Source organism: Lepisma saccharinum, chromosome 1 (assembly GCF_977018435.1).
Source record: "Lepisma saccharinum chromosome 1, izLepSacc3.1, whole genome shotgun sequence".
Taxonomy (NCBI): Eukaryota; Metazoa; Arthropoda; class Insecta; order Zygentoma; family Lepismatidae; genus Lepisma; species Lepisma saccharinum.
Window position 1 is genome coordinate 98,916,246 of NC_139229.1, and position 24,733 is coordinate 98,940,978.

Below are 24,733 nucleotides of genomic sequence, written 5' to 3' on the forward strand. Positions count from 1 at the left end.
TGAATAACGGTTGGAAGAAATTATACCTACATATGAGTATAGTGTCACTGATTTTCTACTCACCACTTTCGGTTTCTTTCTGTCTGGTTTTTCATTTTCTCTATCTTCTTCAAACAGTTTTGCAGTAAAGTGTCAGACATTGTTATACACTAAACAGAACGACAACACACGAACGGAGATGCTACACTGAGACTGACCTAAGGCATTTGACTGTTCTATTCTCTACCACTCCAAAATCATTCATCTCGCCAAGTTACAGAAAATAGTGTTGCTAACCATAGTAACAGAATTCACTACAAGGAGTCGAACCTGTATCTTTGAATTTCTTCCGTTACTTTTATCGTACATTTTTCACATGCAAGAATTGAAAGGAAAATGCAACAAAATGTCAATTTCATTGACTCAGGGCTTGAATAATTGAATTTACGAATCTGTAACGTATTTAAGAAATATATAAGCTATTCAAACGTTGAACTGTCAACACTGTGCGCGGAATGTGCTCCCTGGAAGGAGGGCGAGAGGTCAGTTTGACATTTTCCAGATGGCAGTGTTCCTTCCCTAGAGCTGACCGAACCCTTGTCAAAGGAACTGGTGTTTCCAGGAAATGACCATGCTGCACATTCCACCCTCCTTCCTGGACACTTTGGTTTTAGTTGATCGAAAGGTCCATTGGACTACGCTTCTTCAGCTACAAATGATTTCTTTCTGTTAATGTTGAAGTATTGTTATTCTATTGTTGATATAAACATCCATACTTACACCCCCCTGTAGGGGGGTGTTCACAAAAATTTGGGAGGGTGTTGGGGGGGTGTTAGGGGGTGTGGATAAATCACTGGCCCTACAGTTTAAAGTGGGATCCGAACCACTATATGCCTCCACTGGGTATCGAACCTGGGACCCCTTGATTACAAGGCAACCACAATACGTATTTTTCATAAATAGTACAAAGATGAAATCATTAAGAACAAATGTAAAAAAGATGGAAAATTTTCACTTGAATGAGGAAAATATTGAAGAGGTTAAGGAGTTTACATATCTGGGGAGTTTGGTGACAAATACAGGGGGAGCAGAAGATGATGTTAGATCAAGAATTAGGAAAGCAAATGTGGCATTTATTCAGCTATATAAAGTTTGGAAAGCCAGAGAAATTTCAATAAGAACTAAGCTGCGAATTTTTAGAACTAATGTGAAGTCAGTTCTCCTTTATGGATGTGAAACTTGGAAAGTAACAAAGAAAATTACTAAAGACCTACAGACATTCATAAACAGATGCCTAAGGAAACTTCTGAGAATATATTGGCCAGATATTATCTCAAATGAAGATCTATGGAAACATACGCAAGAGGAATCGGTGGCAATACAGATCAAAATAAGAAAGTGGAAGTGGATTGGCCACACATTGAGGAAAGATCCATCGGCAATAGAGAGACAAGCATTGAGCTGGAATCCACAAGGACAACGTAGGAGAGGAAGGCCAAGAATGAGTTGGAGAAGGACAATGTAGCAAGAAATATGGGAAGCAGGAAAGACCTGGAACGAGATAAGGAAGATGGCTGGAAACAGAGTCCGTTGGCGATGCTTCGTTGAGGCCCTATGCTCCGTAGCGGAGTAACAGGAAATAAGTCAGTAAGTCAAGTCGAACCACTCTGTGCCTCCACCGGGTATCTAACCCAGGACCCCTTGATAATAGGACGATAACATTACTTACCACTATGCCATCGGGGAAACCAACACACACAAACATTTAAATATTGGCACAATAAATTTCACAAAATCTCCCAAAATATTGTACCCTGTGCAGCAGAAGAGGGGGTACTGGCCCTCAAGGCAAGATAATAACTGTCCTCTGTGTCCCACTTCCTACTGGGTTTTTGGACCCCTCTGAAGTGTTTAACAATTACAAGAAACATTAACTACATTGTCACAGTATATCTAAAAATTGAGAATAACGTGTAACACATGATAGGTTTGGACTATGTGGCAATCTTCTTTAGCTCTTACTTGAATATGAAAAGGCTTGGGGGGGGGGGGGGGCCTTGGAAATATTTGGTGGGAAGCTCCACTCTAAATACCACATGCAAAACTAATAAAATTGACAAAAGTTAAGCAAGTAACTGTTCCTACTGGATTAATCATAATTCTAACGATGTCAATTACACACTATACGCCTACGAGAAACAATGTATGAAGGTATGAGATGATGTTTTTCCCTATTGATGACCATCTGCTAGAAAGTAAGTTCATTTAGCATTTCGGAGGGGACCCACATGTCAAGTTGCCCAGGTCACTCTGCTTATCATTACATCCATTGTTTTATTATATTCTAACCGTAATCCACTCATCACATCATACAATTTAATGAACATAGACATGAAGTTATTTGTGGTGCCTTTTACTCATACGTTACAGCAAACTCTGTTGACACATGTTCTAAATTTACAAACAAAAAAAAAAATCAGATTCTTACAGTCAGTATTAGTCTTAAAGACTTTCTTGTTTGAATTGTGTCATTGTTGCCTTACATCAGTTTCGTAAATGGATTTTTTTAAATATACATTTTCTGTTGAATTTATGGAATTAATCAAAATTTCAGCATCACAGAGAACACTGCAGGGCCCCTCCCTACACCTTGCCTCCCCCCCTGTACTGCGGGGCCAGCTGCTACACCACTTATTCAGTGTCATCCATACTTTGTCTTATGCTTAAATTTTTCACCTTGTACAGGGTGGCGCGTAGCCGACTGACACATTTGATATGCTCATAGATGATGAAAGAAAGGAAGGAGAATAAGGAAAACCGTATGTAATGCTACCTTAAAGTATGCAATTTTATTACTAACAACTTACAAGTTCATGTTTTGAAAATTACATCAGACAGGTGGCCTCCTTTGGCATCAATGAATTGTTGCAGACGTCTCTGGAAGTTATCTCCGTACCTCATCATCAATAGCCGTTACTTCCTCAACAATGGCTTCTTTCAGTTGTTGAAGAGTTGTGATATGCCTTCTGAACACACGGTCTTTCAAGAATCCCTAGAGACTACTGGCGTGCCGAGCATTGTGGACTACGTTCAATTGCTTCCCTCACTCTCTGCAAGTTCTCGGACGTACGCACTGTTGTTGGAGCTCCATGTTTCAAATCCAATACACTGCCAGTTTCTTCGAATTTGTTCACCCAAGCCAATATGGTATTCCGAGACTGTACGTTACCATGTCGGCTAACAATGAATTGTTTTCTGAACAATCGCTGCACTTTAACCACTGACTTCGTTTCGTAATAACTACGAAACAGAAAACGCGATGCTCAACGCTCCAACGGTCCATTATGACTGTTGCTGTCTTCATATGAAATGGCATCCTATCCTCTTCTCATTTCCCCCGCAATCCACTTCAAACTATCCCGCATGCGTAATATATTCAACTTTCAAATGTGTCAGTCGGCTCCGCGCCACCCTGTATTACCTAGCTAATTCAGTGTTCAAAAATGTTCACACCATCAATCAGCTTAACACCTGAAACTTCCACTGAAATGTACAATCAATGAGGAGATATGTTCCGAAACCACATCATCAAGAGAACCTTTTTTACGGTCTAAAAGGCAGCACACCCACCTCACGTAGTAGTCCCGCAGTTTGTTTTTTAAACAACATGTTTGCAAAATATATACCTACATGATTGGACTGCAATAAAACCATAATTTCCTACAATGTATTTTTCATTCTTATTATTGAAGATTTCGAAAAAAAAATAAAGTGGAAAATAAGTGTGTTACTAAACTTGTTGATCCTGTACATAATTTGAATCAATTGATTTAGTTTATTTTACTTTGCTTTTCTGCCACTTTTTGGCTAATCGCGAGAATAGGGATGAGTGATGATATGATTAAGGGACACTCAGAAACACCCATGCCAAGACCAGGATTCAAACCCGGGACCCCTGGCATCGTAGCATGTTCCGCTGACCACTCTGCCACGGAGGCCAGCACTAACTAACTTTCTAGCCTTCTTGAACCCGAAGGATATGGCTACAGCAACACAGGCCTTCCATCTGTCATCCTGAGCAACATCTATATAATCTTTTCCATCCCTACCAATTTCCTTTAGGGTCCATCTCAACATTATTCCTCCATCTGTGTCTTCCTGTAGCTCAGTCATTAGGGCATCTGACTATCATGGGAGACACCCGGGTTCCATCCCCGGCAGGGGAGAATCATGACTTTTGCAACCTGTTCAAGCGGCTCCGGCACCCACCCAGTGTTGTATAAAGTGGGCACCTGAAGGAAACTGGGGGTAAAGGTGATCAGGGGCATGGTGCTAATCACATCACCCCCAGTTCGGCCGAGATCAAGAAAGTGTGGGGCCCTAACCTCACGCCCCCTATACACCTTCATGGCATGGTACAAAGCACAGGGGAGCACTTTACTACTTTTTTAGTCTTCCTACTGGTCTCTTACCATCAGGTTTCCCAACAAGAATCCTGCAAACTCTTCTTTCCTCTCCCCTTCATGCCACATGGCCTGCCCACCTAAGTCTTCTTGATTTAATCATTCTAATAATATCTGGACATGAATACAAATTATGTACTTCTAAATTATATAACCTTCTCCACTCACCTGTCTCCTCATCCCTTTTAGGTCCAAATATTTTCCTAAGGATCTTATTTTCAAATACTCTCAATTTATGTTCTTCTTTCAATGTAAGGGACCCAATTCTTCTTTATAGATAATCAGTGGTGATTTATTCATTCTAGTTTTTGGACATTTAACCACTGTTATTTTTTAGAAGAGATTTACCTACGTTTCGGAGGCTGAATCTGCCTCCGTCTTCAGGGTAGCATGTAGTCTGTTAGATCATATAAATGGTTGCCATGGAGGATTATTCTTGGTGGCCTAGGCTCCACTGAGTCTGTCGGTCACAAGGACCTCTATATACATAATATATATACACATAAAATAATCCTCCAAGGCAACCATTTATATGATCTAACAGACTACATGGTACCCTGAAGACGGAGGCAGATTCAGCCTCCAAAACTTAGGTAAATCTCTTTTTAAAAAATAACTGGTTAAAAGTTCAAAAAGTAGAATAAGGGACCCAAGTTTTGCATCCATATAATATTACAGGCAAAATTACTGTTTTGTATATTTTAACTTTTAGTTTCTCTTGGATATTAAACGAGTAGACAAAATTTTATGAAGAGAAAAGTAACATTCATTTCCTGAATTAAGCCTGCTTTTTATTTCCTCTTTGATATTTTCATTTGTTGGTATTACTCCACACAGCCAGCACATAATACTGAATCAAAAGTGAATCAAGGCAATCCAGTGGCAAATAGAGAGATTTGCCTTTTAAATATGGACACAAAAGGAATCTGTTGGTTTGCACTGTTTTGTTTTTTTCACTACATACTATTGAATACTTAACTTCAAATCCGCATCCCACTTCAAACTTTACATAGAGTCCCAATTAGCCAATGTGTGGATCAAATATCCCTTTAGTGATTCTTGATGCCTCAGTGTACTGGTTATTTGGTAACACCCTATGATTATTCTCAAATCAAATCCTGGGGTCATTCCACATCAAATCAACGCAAGATTTGATCACCCACTATCTCCAATTTCGATGAAATTTGGTATACACCCTTCCTTTATGGTTGAAAGAAAACTGTTTTCATTTTACAGCACTTTGAAATGTCATCAAATCAGTGTTGTCTGTCACTCTTGAGACCCTCGACACAAGATACCCTTGCTTGGATGTATGTTTCCTCTAAACAAAAATAGCACAGTTCTGATATTTCATTGCTTACCTACTAAAAAAAAAATATATCCTATACATTGATTTCCCTTCAAAATTGAATATCAGTCAGTTTTGACCCTAAATTTCAGCCATTTGCATTAGATGTGGTGAAAAAAGATACGTAACATAAAATGTAGCCCGAAATGTACTGAAAACAATGTTTTTTACCCCAGATTTCTATAAATTTTCTTAGCTGAGTTATCATAATTATCGCAACTGTCTGCATAGGCCAAAAATGTTGCAAGTCATGAAACAAAAATTGCCGCCATTTTCAAACAAAGTCTAGTTTCAGAAAAATAATGCCTATTTTGAACTACCCTTGTACAGGGGTTACGACGACAAACCAATGAATAATTTAAAAATGGTCAAGCGACCAGTGCTGGGCCATTTGGTACAGATTGACCCTGAAATTTTAGGCAATTTCCAAAAAAGTAAAATTTTCATAGAAGGAATAAAAAAAATATATTTTTTGTAGAGAATGATTTTCAACATCAAAAGCTTTTGGTTCCATCATACCCACATGATGAAAATTCAGATTTTCGTAACCTAGTTTTCCCACCACAAAAATTAGGCTACAAGTCCATTCTTAGTCTTTTCATAGGCATTTGTAAAATTTTTTGAGTGCTGATGTATTTTGTTCTGAAATCCTCATTATTTCATTGAACTTGGTGTAAAATTTCAGAGAGATCTGATGATTGGTTAAGGAGAAAAGAAATAAAATGTAAGCAAGGGTATCTTCTGTTAAGGGTCTCAAGAGTGACAGACAACACTGATTTGATGACATTTCAAAGTGCTGTAAAATGAAAACTGTTTGAGATAGAGTGAAAGAAATTTAGGGGGTTTCTTTCAACCATAAAGGAAGGGTGTACACCAAATTTCATTGAAATCTGAGTTGGTGGGTGTCATGACCTCGTTGAAATAGCGTGGAACGACCCCCTGAGCAAGTTGCCAGCAAGGGCAGGATGAAGGCTGGGCTAATGCCATGGCCCAACCAAAATCAGGCTTGTTCACCTACTGGCCCTCTGTCACACTGTGTTAGGCAAATGTTATGCCAAAAAAAAAATATATATATATATATATATAAATAATGATGAAACATTGAAAGATTCAGGGCATGCTCCACAAATGCTGGAGGTCTGAACCTAAAATTTAACACATTAGCAATGCAACATTTGAATTTGAATAATTTGGTTTTACCACAAATTTTTTAACTTCCTTTTATTGGATAATGAATTCTTGTTTGGATCACATTCGAACAATTTGAATATCAAAGTAGATTTTTATTTGAAGATGGGCCCCAGCCATCTGGCACAGCCACTGCCTTGCAGTGATGATCAACTCATTTCTCATCTTTCGGATTGATCTGATGAAATAAATTGATTGTGTGTTCACTGTATGCACAATATGCCATTGCATGGGTATTACAAAAACTGGCATTTCACCATTTCATTCAATACAAATTCTTAAATGACTTATCAACTTTCTAAACATTTTGATTCCATGAATATGCATTGATATAGATGTGCATTTGTGGAAACTAAACACTGACAAAATACAAAAAGTTGCACCACGGAATGAACATGATTCGTATATAAATTAAGAGTTCACAATTGAAAAGAATTACAATCAGAATATTTAAGATTATAATCAACTAGGACAACTACATTTTAACATGGGGATTATGACTATGTTCACTTAAGTTTCAATTTCACTGCATCTTCCACTTCATGATCCTAATTTGATTTCATTTTGATTTGCTTTATTTTACTTCGCTTTTTGTGCCACTTTTGGTTAATTTGCGAAGATGGAGATGAGTGATGAAATTGATGAATGGACACTACAAACATCCATGCCCAAGCCAGGATTCGAACCCGGGACCTCTAGCATCGTAGCATGATTTGCTAACCACTCCACCACGGGGGCCGGGGGCCTACTACCACAGACATATTACGGTTATATGTGTACTACTGGGCTTCGAGCATTTAACGCATGTTTAACTCTCAAGCAAATAAGTTGTTAATTCCATACTCTATCTAGCATCGTACCATGCAAATTGTTAGACGCTCGAGCAAAAAGCCCTCACTGTAGCACTCTAAAGTACACAGAAACTTCCACACCTGGTGTTTCAATAGGCGACATTAAAAACATCACAATCATTTTGATACATGCTGTACATGCATAAGGGGATGTGAAGGGATAGGAAAAAAAAAATCACTTTCCCCCAAAACGGAAGAACAGAAATTTGTGAAAGCAAGTACAAAGATGATGTAAATATTACAGTTTATTTTTGTACATATAATTACAGCCTTGTCTCTTAGAAGATAACAATTACGCATTGGTTATTTTACTTGTGAATTAGCTTAGTAACGGTTGTCTTTATTTGTTTATGTATAAGGAAAAATATATTTTCCAGTCCAGCATTACAGAAAGTCAGTGATATGTGACTACACCTATCAAACATATGCATATCTTATTTTATTTACATATAAGGATGTACTTTTCCATAGTAATAATGCAAATGCTACAAATGTTGAAGTGTTTATCACTGACTAAGCTGCTTAAAGGGTAGCTTTAATCAGATCTCTACTGCTTTAGTTACACATTTCAAGTGTGATTTCATTGCTTTTTAATATGAATTTGTTGAAACATACTGGCAATTCAATAACTGGCATCCAATATGGATATAGTAACTAAGCAAAAAATTCATTTTTTGTTATCAATGTTATGTCCTCATTGTACTGCAGAGTAAGATACACAAACCATGATTCAGTCCAGCTGCATCAGCACTTTCAGATGTTAATTTATACTCAATAGTACATGCAAATTTGTTTGCTCCAACAAGCATATTGCATTAGTGTTGAAAACTACACATAAATTATTTCGGTTCAGAAACAAAAAAATAGCAAATTTCATGTTCACTCGATACATTTATAGTTCTGTACGGTTTCATTTTATCGAGAAAAATGTACAACTTCACAGACTGCACTTTCCTACCATAGGAGAAAAATGGCAGCAACAATAAAAGCAAAAATCTTGGTACTTGTCCTAGATGCTGTTCAACCCGAAAAGTCACTATGGTCAAACAGAGCCTGGTCATATAGTTCAGCTCTTACTAAACGGCCTCCGAAATATCTTCCATTTAGAGCGTCTCTTGCACTTTCTGCCTCTGAAAAGACAAAAATACACTTGAGCTTGGTCTTTGTACAATTGAAATGGCACAGTAAGTGCTCAAAACAACACCCAAATTTGTGTCAACTATTATTTTTCTAATTAAAGCATGCCTTATACCTTGTATTTGTATTGTCGTTATTTTAAATCATTTTTCTGCTACTTCTGGCTTTTAGTTTCCACTGACGCTTATGGCTTGTGGCACATATTTGTTCGTTTTACATGTCTCTATCAGGTGAGATGGTAAGAATGATTGATCTGATGTTAGGATGGTCACACATTGGTTGAGATACTTTTTTTTTCCACCTTAACGGTTATTTTTCTCATTTACTTTCTGCATGTAACGTCTGCATCGTAGTATTACAAATGTCTTGCCAAACAGTATAAACTTGAAAATAAAAGTTAGTGCATTTTTCTAATGAAGATTAGTAAAACACTGGAAGATTCTTTAAATAATGTTCAATTCTATGCATCCTTTGTACTACAGTTGAGACTGCTTTATACATAACTCAGTTCTGCATAATTCTGTTTTATACGTAAATTCCTGTAGGTCCTGGCAAAATATAATTTAAAAGCATGTTAATTAAACCTTATTTGTACGTAATGCAACTGAAATAGCTGCAGATTTAGGTTGCTTATACCACACTTTGCACAGTTATTAGTAAAAGAAATGCAATTTTAGACAATTTTTTTAAAAAAATAGGTATTAAAACTAGTGTCTACTGCAATATTTCAGTACCAAAGTATTCACTAATAAAGTTGCAAGTTCAATGTATTTAAGAATCAAACTTCAGATTCATTAATTTACCACTTTACGACAGAAATATCCTGCATTATGTATATCTTGTTCCTCAAAACAGATATAATTATAGTATTTTAATAATGACATGACATGGTTTCTAAATCTGATTTGTAAGTAATTCTCAGTTCTATGTATTATTTTCTCTTCACCTTGACATACGTCTAACTCAGTATGACAAGTATTGTCGTAAGGCCTATTTATACTACTGTTTTAACATGTTTGTCGGTAAATTAAAATAAAAATTTCACGTCCATATGGCATACTTCCATATAGTTAAGAGTATTCACGATAGGTGGTGCGCAACTGCTGAATGAAGTCGCCTTTGCATACGTTAATGATGGAAAAGTTCGCTAGCTGGCACTGGCCATTCGTCGTAATTAACTGAAAGCTTGCGAATTGAGTCTTACCTGTCTGGTATCAAAATTATGAGATCAATTTTATATTAAATAAACTTCACAGTAGCATATATTTGATCTTGAGCTTATCGAACTTTCATTATCAAAAGAATAAATCCACAAAGCATTGTGTTCACTTTGGTTAGATCTTGATTTGATCGGGTTCAGCAATTTGCCCCGAGTAAATTATACAATAAAATACACAGTATGTTTCACTACATGCAATTACAAAAGGTGATAATTGAAATTTATTCTGGATAAGAAGGCACTGAGATCCTTGATACACGCACAAATGTTCATGGTGCTCACTAAAGCATTCGATAAAATGCCATTCTAACTTTGGACAAATGCATTGTGAAAGTGAGAAAAAAGTTGAGTGAAGGAGGTTCCCAAAAAATGTCAGCAATGACGGTGCTTCGCCTTGGTTATTCGGAGGTAAAAAGCCTTTGAATTTAGGGGTCTGCAGATCAGATGGACAGTTTTGGTTGACTGCTTCTCGTACAGGAATGCCAGAAGAACAGCTGGATGGAAGCGGGACATGAGTTGCGTCAGCTGGACTTGGTTGGGAGGAACGAGCGAGGTAGGCCAGTGACCGATTCTCATTTCCCCCATCCCGCATTGGAGGTAAGCCAGCTTTCCACATTTCGTCTCTCATGAGCTCATGTAGTGTACTAGAATGGTAAATCTAATTCATAGATAGTCAAATTTCATAGCATGCTGGCGTGTGTATCGTGTGCCGGGAGGAAAAGCTAAAATCTTCAATTCGCTTAACGTGGTTCGAGCGTGATGGCGGCGGATGACATTGCCAAGAAAAATTGATTTTTCTGTAATGTGGACACGAAACTAATTGATTCCACCTGAAAAGTTAAGAATTGAGGTTAAGTATGAACGGACGTTCTTCTTTTCTCAGTTTTGTATTGAAGGCCAATTTTCACATGTTAAAATTTGGTCAAGGTCATATGCCTTTATATCAAAGTGCATAGGATTGACAAAACTTTTCACAGCAGTAGGATTTCAGGGTGCATACATATGACTCGAAACACACCAATAACTGCATTAAAGTATACTTTGAAGTATTGTTATAAAACCTGGTTGAATGAGTTAATCAGGTTATTATAATAAATGTTCTATTTATGTGTGAGTAACACGGTGGTATAAAAGAACGCTTGCATTTTTGTAAAATAAATTTGAGCAGATGGAAATGGTGATGTAAGTCACTTCACTAGGCTCCTATAGTGTGGTAAATCAATCAATCATAAATAACAGCTGTTCTGGTGTATTAGGACAAGCTACACGTCTTTCTGGGATTGTCATTAACATGAGCAAAATTTAAGTTGCATGGTGGCAACGGATTTGTATTTGTTTCAGCTTAATAAATGTGTCATTAATTGAATGAGTATATATATCCAAAGGGCATGCTATAGTTATGTTAATTTGTGTATTAATCAATGTTTTCCTTCCAGAAAGGAGAAATTCTGGGGTGTTCTGGTCGTGTCTAACCGCAACGTTAAGTTCATGATACCCGCAATTTCATCGGCTGTTGTTTCTAGACAATACTAAAACATTTTGGCCTACATTCAACCGAGATAAGGTCAACAGCACAATTTGTAGTTACATGTGGCATAGCTTGGTATATAAAAATCAGAATACTCGTTGGTGTGCATGTCTAAGGGGTGTGTACTCGCAAAAGCTATGAGTAGGTTGTGGTTCCAAAAGGCTTTGTGTTTTGATCGCATATATGAGGGTGGTACAAGAGGTGTACCATTGTACGATTAAACTACCAATATAACATATTATCATATATCCTTCTACTTGATATTTAGTAGGGTCAAATAGGAACATAAATAAGTGCATTGCATAAGTCAGAATATATTGTACTTGAGTTTGTATTTAGTTCACACCTAGGATAGGGCTTATTTTGGGGGTGTACATTAATTGGTGTTGGGGATAATATTTTTTTTATCTATGCTGTCCGATAGAAGTTTTGACATACTGCAACCCTCCTGTCAGCATTACAGACGTTACCAGGCAAGTCATCCTAGAAATCGTGGGTGAAGGGACAGTGTAGATAGGAAATAATGGGATTGGTGATATTATATGTTGAGGGTTTCTAGTGACGCACATGGGTTTCTTAACGGCCGTAATATCAGGTTCAACTGTATTTATAAATTCCATTAGTTGATGACCAGTTTCTTTTTCCGTAGCATGTTCCGGGAGTTGTTTCTTTCTTTTTATCAGCAACATGTTCATTATATCTAAACAAAATATTTTGTTTTGATTGACTGATGCTTTGCTTTTTGCATGTGCAGATGCAAGAGTATATTCCTGAATTACCTATAGTCTCTCTCTTCCCATTTGTTTAATGCTTGGGTTTTGTTTCTTGCTATAATTACTGTAAAGTAAACACTTACTTACTCTTTATTATTTTAGAAAATCCCTTTCAAATATTTTGCAAAAGGTCCATCTCTGTTGGATTCCAATTATTGAAATTAAATTTTACCATACTTCTTGAATTATGCCTGTGGGTTTAGACTACTTACTGTAGATTAGGGGTGAGCTCATTTCAATAGGTTGGGAAAGTTCTGTTTGAATTTAATCATCGATACCAGTCAATATTTTTCCTAAGTGAAAGTATCACAGTCTTCAAAATGCCCCATGACCCTGAAACCTATTTTCCATTAAGAGCAATCCAAACAAACAATAAGATTATCAACCAATATTATTACAAATTCTGGATTTCTGCCCATCACAGAATTTTCAGACTAATGATAATTCATATTGCCTGAACACTCATCGATATCAGTTCAAAAATGACAAGAATGAAACAAGACTGTGCAGTTCATAGATAATTGCACGAGAACCTAATGATCATTAAATAATCATTAATGTAACAGCTACTTTTAACTGAAACTTTCTTCAGTGTTATCAGTAACACATGATGTAAGTAATGAAATTGTTACTTTTATTCAATTTTACAATAGATCCATCATAACATTATTTTAACAAATTTTACTTACCCAAGGTATTTGAAAACTCTACAAAAATTTTTACTATAATCTCAGCATCATCATCTTCATCTTCTGACTGCTTTTCATTGTAAATGATAACCCTTTCTACATATCCAAATCTGAAACAAAATAAACCATATTACATTTCTAAACGCCTGTATCGATTTGGCATGTTACTTACACAAACTCTGGACAACAAGCCAAAACTGAAAGCAATGCAACAAATTTTAAATAATGTATGTGGTTTTAGAAAAAGCCACGGTAGCTCAATCGTTAGGGCGTCTGACTACCATGCGAGAGAGCCGGGTTCGATCCCAGCAGGGGAGAACCGGAACTTTCTCAACCTGTTCAAGCGGCTCCGGTGCCCAGCCAGCGTTGTATTAAGTGGGTACCTGGAGGAAACTCTGGGGGGTAAAGGTGGCCAGGGATGTGGTGCTCATCACATCACCCCCAGCTCAGCCGTGATCAAGAGAGTGTGGGGCCATAACCCCACAACCCCTATACGCCTTCATGGCATGGTGCAAAGCACAGGGGAGCACTTTACTTTTACTTTTCTTTAGTGCTCCCACGTAGATGAATGGTAATACATATTGTACTCTTGGGTCACTGTGTATAATGCACCATTACATTTCTGGATTAGTGAGGAATGTGTCTCATCCTGACCTGAATTTCCTACTAAACACATAGCCATGAAATTAGGCAGGTGGCAGAAGTTCGCACTGTTGCCATGTAGCAGCACAGCCCCGTGTTTTCGGAGGTTTAAAAGAATGAAAGATCTCGTGGAGTTGGTCTTTGTAATCCATGTGATACAAACTTACAGTATTTTCTCAAAAGGTCAGGGATGACACAAAAGTACCCCGGAGAGAGGTTGGTCTGATGCTCAAACAAGGCAACACAGCGCAGTTGTCGTTGCCACACAGTGTGTTGGAATCTGTTTGCTTTTCACACATGTAGTACTAGGAAATACTTGAAACACAAAAGCCAGTAAAGAAAGAAACGTGGTTCGATGAGGAATGTCAAAATGTAACCAAAGAAAAGAATGATGTATATAAGAGGATGCAGCAAAGAAGTGCAACAAGGAGAGCTAGGGATGAATATCAAGAGAAAAGAAGGATTGAGAAGAGAGTACATAGGAAAAGAAAAAGGGAATGGATGAAGCAAGAGATGAAGCAGTTGGAAAGCCTGCATGAGCATCAGAATGTAAGACAGATGTATAAGCTGGTAAATAATACAAAAGATGTTTTTAAACCAAGGACAACAGTCTGTAGAAATGAAACAGGCGATATAATTAGTGACACTAATGGAATTTTAGAAAGGTGGAGAAGGCATTTTAATGATGTATTGAATGGCAGTGCAGATGTAGCAGGTATGCTGGAAGAAGGATTAAATGAAGAAGAAGAAGAGGGCATAGAAAGTCCAAAGTTAGATGAAGTATGGGAGGCAGTCAAGATATTAAAAAATAGTAAAGCACCTGGTATAGATAACTTGCAAGCAGAGCTGCTTAAGCATGGAGGCGAGAGTGTCATTAGAGGCTTGAAGGAAATAATAAACATAATATGGAAAAAGGGACAGATGCCAAGTGAATGGAGGACGGGTATCATAGTACCTATCCACAAGAAAGGGGACATGATGGAGTGTGCAAACTATCGTGGAATTACATTGTTGAACGTTGCATATAAAGTATTTGCAAGAATTATATATAAAAGACTACTACCATATGTAGAAAAGTGCATTGGACCATATCAATGTGGGTTCAGGCCAGGGAAATCTACAATTAACCAGATATTCACCTTAAGGCAAATACTGGAGAAAACGCTGGAGTTTGGGATAGGAACGCACCACCTATTTCTTGATTTTAAATCTGCATACGATAGTATAAACAGGACCCAACTATATCTGGCAATGAAAGATCTCGGAATTCCAATAGGATTAATAAGAATGGTAAGGATAACTATGGAGGGCTCTAATAGTAAGATAAGAGTAGGAGGACAACTCTCAGAACCTGTTGAAATAGAAAATGGACTAAGACAAGGCGATGTGCTGTCCTGTTTGTTGTTTAGCATTGCCTTAGAGAAGGTTATACGGGAAGCTCGGGTGCAAATTAGGGGTACCATATATTATAAGTCAATCCAGATACTTGCATATGCAGATGATGTGGACATAGTAGGAAGATCTCTACATGCAGTGGAAGAAGCATTTCTGGCCATAGAAAGGGAAGGAAAAAAGATGGGATTGGTGGTGAATGAAGGGAAGACTAAGTACATGGCAGCAGGCAAAGCACACAGATATAATCCATCACCGACCATAACAATGGCTAATTATACCTTTGATAGAGTGGATGCCTTTATCTACCTGGGTTCTGTTGTGACATATGAAAATGATTCACAGGAGGAAGTAAAGGCACGACTTATAGCAGCGAATAGGGCCTATTATGGACTACAGAGACATTTTAAGAGCACCATATTGTCCAGAACAACTAAGTTAATACTTTACAAGACACTGATAAGACCTGTATTGACTTATGCTGCGGAAACTTGGACCAGTACAAGGAAAGATGAAGAGTTGGTAGAGACCTTTGAAAGAAAGATATTACGAAGAATATTGGGACCAGTATGTGAGAATGGAAAATGGAGAAAGCGATTTAATATCTTATATCAAGAACCAACAGTTATTGGTGTAATAAAGGCGGCTAGATTAAGATGGGCAGGTCATGTGATGCGCATGAGTGATAGTGACCCTGCAAAGAGAGTGATGTTGGATAGCCCAGGTGGACAAAGGAAACGAGGAAGGCCTAAATTAAGATGGGTGGATGGAGTGGATGAGGATGTTCGGAGACTCCAGTATAGAAATTGGAAAGCTGTGGCGAAAGGTAGAGATAGATGGAGACAAATCACAGAGGAGGCCAAGGTTCATCAGTGGACTGTAGTGCCATAAGAAGAAGAAGAAGAAGAAGAAGAAGAAGTACTAGCGCAATTCTGCCCAGTCGCCTATTTTCATGGCCATGTTTTTAGTGCCACCTATATCTCTGAATATATTGTGGAGAGAAGACAGATTATTAATGCATACTCTTACCATTATCATGGGTTGTATGCACATCATCAGCATATCAGTAACATTGGCAATTTGACATTTCTATAAATAGATTGAATGTGCCTTCATGGCACAGAGCTACATGCACGAGAAACCTTACCTATAAAATTTAGTACACAATTCTGATATTTTTTTTATGCATTACTTCATCAATATCTGCAAAAATTCCGCACTGGGTCCATCCATATCATGCTCTTTTTACCATAATACAAGTTATTAAATTCGGGAAAAGTTGCTTCATTCAGGGTTAATGGTGCTCTTTGCAAAAAATATGTGCAGATTGGGAAAGCTTTAAAACATTCATGTATGCACGATTGAGCCACGGTGATCCTGCGAGTCTGGCATTGGACTGTCATGCAGGAGCTCAAGGTTCAATGATTTCAGGTGGGAATTTTTCCATGCATGGAGCAGCTCTAGGGTTCACTCAGCCTCTAAAAAATGGGTAGTACTGGGGGAATAAAGGCAGCTGAAGTGTGTTATTGACCACACCACCTTTGCAAGTGGCCAAGGTTGTGAATGTGTGGGGGTTCCTATATCCAGAGTGCCCTTCCATGCCCTCATGGCATTTTTGGACATAATTATAATGAACTTTTTCATGCTTGTCAACATTACCCATGTTAGTGTTCACAGAGCTTTATCTTCAGTTTGATCCAATTGGTTCAAATTTTAATATATTTGAAAAATCACGCATGCTGAAAGGAAACTGTTTCACTGCATTAATAAATACTTACTTGCTACACTCATCTTGAATTTCTTCTTGCAGAGTTTCGTCAACATCTTCTGGTTCTACCATGTTCCTGAGGATCACAACTCGGCTCTGGAAAACAATAATTCATTACTAACATTCAGACAAAAATTGTTTACTGTTGCAAAAATTATTCAACGTTATATATTGAGGGTGGGAGGTAGATGAATTTATCAGCACTAAACATAAAATTATGTGAACTGGTTACATATTTTTCTAGTATCACTCCATAATTTTCTAAGGATAAACTTGAGATGCCATGGCTCATTTTTCAGTCCCTTTACAATACTAACTCTCTAGCCTTCTTAAAGCCGAAGGTTCATGACTGCAGCAACACAGGCATTCCATCTGCCCGTATGCTGTGCAAGATCTATCCACTTTTTTCCATCCCTACCGATTTCCTTTAGGTCCATCTCAACGTTATACCTCTTATCTTCATCTTGGCCTTCCTACTGATCTCTTACCATCAGGTTTCCCAACAAGAATACTGTAAACTCTTCTTTCCTCTCCCCTTCATGCCACATGGTCTGCCCACCTAAGTCTTCTTGATTTAATCATTCTAATAATATCTGGACATGAATACAAATTATGAAGTTCTAAATTATGTAGCCTTCTCCACTCACCTGTCTCTTCATCCCTTTTAGGCCCAAATATTTTCCTAATGATTTCACTTTCAAATACTCTTAATTTATGTTCCTCTTTCAATGTAAGGGACCAAGTATCGAATCCAAATAATAATAATAATACTACGGGAAAAATGACTGTCGTGTATATTTTAACTTTTAGTTTCTTAGATATTATACGAGAAGATAAAAGTTTATGAAGAGAAAAGTAGCACGAATTCCCTCAATCAAGCTTGCTTTTTATTTATGTATTTATATAAGCCCTTTACAGTACACACAATGCAATTGAGAATACTGTTAGTATGAGAAAGAAGTTCAAGATATTTTCTTGTCTGATGTAACAAGGCAGAACTGAAACAAACTGAACAATATTAGGCAACAAACGACACCCGCCGTCAAAATGACCATAACTTTCTATTTATATATTATTCAATATATAAAGAGTACATCAAAACTTTTCCTATACCTGTAGGGTTTTAAAAAAAATAATTTGGAGATATGTACAAAAAGTTGCAAACATCATTACATGGCATGATGTATATGATGCTGCTTAGCAGGTAAATTACAAAATTGGAAGACAAACATAGAAATTAGAATCATTGATTCTAGAGTGCATTAACATGAACCTCAACTTTTAGACCCAAACTCTGTCCTTCAGTGAAGAACTGCTGAAGTTCAACTACATCTATCGGATTAAACTAATTAAGGTGAAACCAAAATGTTGCAGTTTTTGCTTTCAACAACTAGTTTGATACTGGCTCAACTCTAAACATTCTTCTTCCGACTCACACACATGAAACCTTTCACTTATTTCTCCAATTATTGGGAACTTCTTAATCTTCTAATTTCTAATCATTGTTTTCTTTCCAATTCTTTATTTCTAGTTTGTTATTGTGTGCTGCATTTTTTGCATTTCTATTTCTTGGGTAAATCACGTGATGTGATAAAGTAGACTATGGGACAAACATAAGTGATGGAAACTCTGACTTTACAGCACATCATGCTAACCACTCCAACATGGACGATGGTTTTCATTTCCAATTACAGTCTACAGTAAAACCTCAAAATGTTTTTCAGGGGACCAAGCTGGAAAAAAATTTAAATGCGTGAAAATCTAATATCGAGGAAAATTTTATAGGAATTTGTTATGTTCAGGCCATCAAGATTGAATGTATAATATGGGAGGGAACATGTCAAATCTGGGAACGTAAAATCGGAGTTTCACTAAATTTACTTTTCTCAACTATAAAATAAGGTCATTTTTACTGGTGTCTATTATAAACTTTCCAACTAATGTTCAAACCTTGTAAAAATATATATTTATGCATTACTGTAGTGCACATATAACAGCATAGAGTGGTTCAGAGGTTCACCAGCAGCAAGGTGCTGATCCCATCACCTCCATTATCGTCAAGATCGATAATGTGCAAGACCCTACCTCCACACTTGCTACATGCCATTATAGAAGAGTGATGTACAGGGAATAGCTATATATTTTTTATTATTACTGGACACATGGCATAAACTTCTGCAACGGAAAACTTACATCATTCTTCCTCATCAACTTCTGCATGACTAAATGCCTTGCGCTTTGTCCTTTGATAGACATATTTTCTTGCTGTTGTAGCGTTTGTGGCTCTGCATCTTCCATTAATTTCTTTTGCAGCTCCTCTTGTTGCTTTTGCTGAAAAATGAATAATTCCAATTAAGACACAAGAAACTGTCTCTCACCTTGAGCTCATCTTTCAGTTGATGTACTAAAAGTTGCTTCTGAATATAATTTCAAAGCCATTAATATTGCAATGAAGAGACAAACTGTCACACGTTTCTCACTTAATGATTGATTTGTTGTTTTAAGTTCACTTTATGCACAGGAAGGCTAATCAGGACTGGACCTACAGTTTAAAGTGGAATCCGAACCACTGAACCATGTGCCTCCACCGGGTATCGAACCCAGGACCCCTTGATTACAAGGCAACAACGGTTTCTCACTTAATGTTTTGAAAGTAATATAAATCAGGTTTTAAGTAGAACAAAGGTTTCCTTTCTCTCTTGTTTTAATTATCAAAGCTCTTTAACGTCTAAGCAGTAATTTGTGAGTTCTGTTACTCAGGTTCTGATAAGAATAAACATGGATTGAAGAAAACTAATTTTAATGTTTAGTGTGGCATTTTATAATTGTTAATTATAATTTCCCTACTTTTCCTGATATTTTTAAGACCATCCTATAATGACTGAACATAGTCATTCATAAGTACAATCTTACAAAACATCAAATCATATCTACCATTATGTATGTAAAATTTCATGTAAATAATAATTTAAAAAATTACCCACACAATACTGCACTGTTTTTCATTTTCCAGGGGACCAAGTTGAAAGAACTTAAAATGTGGGGAAAATGTAAAATCGAGTTGTGCTGGGATCATCAAAAGTGAATGTACAATGCGAGAAAATGTAAGATACAGGAACATAAAATCATCGTTCTACTGTATCTGATTTTGTAAACTTTCCTAACGTTTACAAATAAAAAATAACATACCTGAGCCTGCTCTTGAGCTTTTCTAATTGCATCCTGTGGATTTGCTCCTCCTTGATTTAGTGGCTGGGTGGCCAAAGTAGGTAGCACGACTGGAGGGGGTATTACAACTCCTGGTGGACCTGCATTTAATTCACAGTTTAGTTGATATGAAAGAAATATGATGCATATTTAAACTCAATATTAGTGGTGAGGCAAAACCAATACCAAAGGTGGCCCTTGAATTAGTTTGTTTAATTTTTTAACTGACTGAGGCAAAGATATAGCTGATTTTGTAGTCTAGAATAAGTTTGTCAGTACTTTTAAAAATCAACTGCATATTGTAAAATAAAAAAAAACAAAAACAATAACCTAAAATTAAAAGGACAAAACCAGTGTCTCAGTTTTAGTTACTCATGTGGCCATCTTTATAGCATGGACTAGATGGTTTCCTCACCTACATCATAAGTCAGGACATTGGATTGGTGAGAGTCAGCCTGCTTGTGTTTTATAGGGGTGGTTCTGCATTTTTGGCCACCCTGTATAATGTGGGAAAATGTAAAATCCAGGAATGTAGAGTAGAGTATTGTGTACTGTATTTATAAACAGCACATTGATTGATTTATAAGACCAGATCTGTAACATCTAGTGACAAATGATAAAAATATGACATTAAAACACAAAAGCAGCGAGATCATGAGCTTTATCAACCACAGACAATTAACTTTCTCTAAATGTTAGTAGTTATGGTTCAATTGATTGATTTGGTTTATTTTACTTCGCATTTCTGCCACTTTTGGCTAATTGCGAAGATGAGGATGAGTGATGATATGATCAAATTGATGAAGGGACACTCACAAAGAACACCAATGCCCAGGCTGGGATTTGAACCTGGAACCCCTGGCATCGTAGCACAGTGTGCTAACCACTTTGCCACAGAGGGTGGCGGTAATAGATCTAGATAAGCATGCAATGTTAGTTGGTAGTTATCTAGGTCTAGTGCTTTAACAGGGTGTCTACCAAAATAACAGATCCAAAATTATTTACTTTTTCATGACCTTCTTTTTCCTTTTCCTTAACATTTATTTACTGGCCCCCTACTTAGGTATGGTTGCAAAATTAAGAAAATAGATATCTTTATTCAATGAAAAACCCCCTGCCACAAGGCCGATTAAGATGAAAAACTGAAGCTGTACTGTAACAAGAGATTTAGATTTGCTTTGATGCATGTAAAAATTAATGCTTCAGACTTCATCCTGGATGGAGAATGGCCACATTACTTTTTCTAATATATTTTACAAAACTTCACTCATACAAGAATGTAATTCTTAAGAAACAAAGTGAACAAATCAACAACTCAATACAATTTTAGATTTCCAATTATTCAATTTTATCACTTGCCAATGCAGGTATATAACAATGTACGTTCACTAATAGCAAAAATTTTTGACCAAAAGCATAATTTCTTGACTTTTTCTTGACCTACCTGTTGATTTCTTGACATTCTTGACTGGTAGACACTCTGTTTAAACTGTACTTATTCTAACACTACATTTCAAGAGAGCACCTCTTCTCTAGATTGCAGCTAAAAAAAACTTTCTTTTTGCCTCAACTCCATTGGGTAAAATTTAGATGACAAGAAAATTTTGTGAAACGTTACCTGCTCTAAAATAACCAATGTACTGTTTATAAGTATAGTAAATTATGAAGTAAATTATATATTGGTACTTAATTGTTATTAGTTAAAATTTTGGTCCATTTCTATAATTTATACATTAAGATACATTCACCTCACATACAAGAGCAGCAGTTAATGTACTACATGCTATTCTTACCTGGAATTGTAGGAGGAACCGTTGGGGGAAGAGCTGTGGCTCCCAACTGGGGAATGGCCACTCCAGGTGGTGGGATAACAGCTGCTGCTGCTGCCACAGTTGTAGGAATTACAGGTGCTATTGTGGGTATCGTGGGGATGCTTGGAACAGCCGGAATGGTAGTTATTGCAGGTATTGCTGGTATGGCCGCAGGGATTGTTGGGATCGCTGGCACGGTAGGAACTGTAGGCGTCGACACTGTAGTTGCCAACTTTGTTAAACCTGAAAAATAAATTTTAGCTTTGTTCATCAATATGCAGAAAGTTATACAGGTAATTCACCTATAGATATTATATCACATCAGATCAAAAAGCCACTTGGTAATCCTTTACCCTCAAGGGACTGTTGTGCCATGCAGTTTAGTTGATAAAAACATGCAGCATGTTCAGTAACCCAAACCCAGACAGAAATATTTTAAAAATACCACTGCTTAAATGATAAGAGATAAGAACCTGGATATTAATCTGAACATTATGAAAGATAAAACAAACAGTAACCACAAAAACAGCTAAAATGGAAAAAGAAACTAATCTAATTTAGAGAATGGATAAGCGAGTGGAACCAATAACAGGGTTGTAAAATGAATACAAAACTTAGGTGTAAAAATACAGATTAGCAAACTATAAACTCCGTTGCAATTCATGAGCAACACTTACCTAAGGCCATAGCATTGCTTGCTACAGCATCCATTGCTTGAATTTTTGCTGTTGCAGCAGCAGCCGCAACTGCAGCAGCTGTTGGCATCTGACCCTGAGCTGTACTAGGGCCCTAGAAGTAAGAAAAAAAAAAAGAAAAAAAAGATACAATATAACCTTACACACAAATATACATTAGCATATGTAAAGTTCAACGCACTACCAGCATGCAATGAAAGGATGTCTAAATATTAGGGCTGAGCTGATGTATTGGTATAAAAAAGTATCAGGTGAAATTTGAACATTTGACACATGTTGATATTTTTCTGGATTCCAGAGTTTCTCAACAATATAAAGGAACAAAAATAAAAATAACACAAAGGATTTACAAAAACAAGTCAAGATGGCACAATTTAATATTATTTAGCAACACATGTTCTGATAGAATACCGAAAGGCATACTCTGTGGAAAATACATCAACACTTGATGGGAGGTCAGTATATTGAGTGGGAGGTCTGTGGAAGAGTAATCTTTTTTGAGTCTAGGCTTTTCAGCGTAAAATAGATTTGTATTAAATGTTGTGCGTATAGGCCAGGAACATATTGCAGCAGATTTTACCATTGACAATTTGTAAAGATATAATTGAAATCATTCAGCAAATGGCGCTGATAGGAAGTTTAGGAAGGACAAGAGATTCGGAGATGAAAAATTGCATGATGGAACCCTGTAACAAACTATAGCTAGGAAAAGTGAAGGACAGAATCGATTCCAGAGAGCTGAGTGGTATATGCTATGGACCAGACTGGAGAGCAGTATTCTATTATTGGGGAAATGAATGACTTGAAGAATAAGGAGAGTTTTTGGTTGAAAACAAAGCCTAGATCATTGTTGGATGACACTGCTGTCATGTTATTGCCAAAGATGGAGTAAGATGACTTGAAGTTCTTAAGAGAGATGGTGAGACTATTTTTGAAACAACATTGTGAACACATCTATTGTGTGTTTAAATGATTATCTCATGAGAAATATGAATATTTTAAAGCACAGTAAGGCTAATCGGGACTGGACCTACAGTTTAAAGTGGGATCCGTCCGAACCACTGTGTGTCTCCACCGGGTATCGAACCCAGGGGAGAGAGAGAGAGAGAAGGAAAGCAGGTAGGCTTATGAGATAAATATTAATTTCAACATAAAAAATCAGTTTCTTCCCTTGCATAAAGGTACATACCTGTAGAGCATTTGGAGGTGTGATGGCCTTTCCAACCCTCAAGTATTGACCTCCTAAGTCAAACAAATTCATTGAAGAAATTGCCTCTTGTGCAGCCTGTGAAGTCTCATACTCAATAAAACCATATCCTTTGTGTTTGCTTGGGGTGCTGCCAGCTGTTAATTTGCACGTTTTAATAGGGCCAAATGCTTCAAAGACACTGTTGAAAGAAACATAAAAGTGGGATGAATTATTAAAAGTTATACATTAACCACAAAATTATATTAATTGCACACTAAACCTGCAGGTAAAAAGCAATACATATCTAAGACCTGCATGTAAATATCAGCTTCAAGTACATTAATGCTAAAAATATTGGGTTTACCTTTAATTTTTTGTTAAGAGGTTTACTTTTGAACTGTAGGAATTTGCCTATCATGCATTACCTACCCTACCCCAACATAAATCCAGATACCATTGGCATACCATTTTTAAATTTGGTATAGTTATTCAGTAATAGTGTATGTATGGCATAAATTTTATTTTGAAAAAAATTAAACAACCTGTTTTTGAGAAAATGGCTATCCAAATTTCATTGCACCCCATTGAAAAATTTTACTCCTCACATAGACATGTAATATCCCATGTGAAAGAGCTCTTCAAGACCTTTCTAATGGCATCTGAATCACTTCTACAGGTGCGCTGATTGCCGAAATATTGCACAAAATTAACAACATGTTGAAAAAAAATTGTGAAAATCACACATTTTGCACCCCTGTACATTTGAAAATACAAAAGATATGGATCTGCAACTTTACATAGGATTCTTACCTCAGGTGGCCCTTTCAGTACACCAAATAAATAAAAAAATGTAA

General features: G+C 36.9%; 1 protein-coding gene across 5 annotated transcripts in view; it reads right to left on the minus strand.

Annotated features, from left to right (window-relative positions):
* Positions 1-8,065: 8,065 nt before the first annotated feature.
* Positions 8,066-24,733, minus strand: part of hfp (Poly(U)-binding-splicing factor hfp) — a 51,277-nt gene continuing 34,609 nt past the window's right edge. For all 5 annotated transcript variants that reach the window (XM_083135083.1, XM_083135092.1, XM_083135106.1 and 2 more), the window contains 8 exons: positions 23,880-24,078; positions 22,673-22,784; positions 21,978-22,238; positions 20,167-20,285; positions 19,171-19,308; positions 16,988-17,073; positions 13,176-13,285; positions 8,066-8,959 (listed from right to left, as the gene is read on the minus strand). In XM_083135083.1, the coding sequence (XP_082991209.1) occupies positions 8,850-8,959; positions 13,176-13,285; positions 16,988-17,073; positions 19,171-19,308; positions 20,167-20,285; positions 21,978-22,238; positions 22,673-22,784; positions 23,880-24,078 (1,135 nt within the window). In that variant the 3' untranslated portion in view covers positions 8,066-8,849. The remainder of the gene's footprint in view (positions 8,960-13,175; positions 13,286-16,987; positions 17,074-19,170; positions 19,309-20,166; positions 20,286-21,977; positions 22,239-22,672; positions 22,785-23,879; positions 24,079-24,733) is intronic.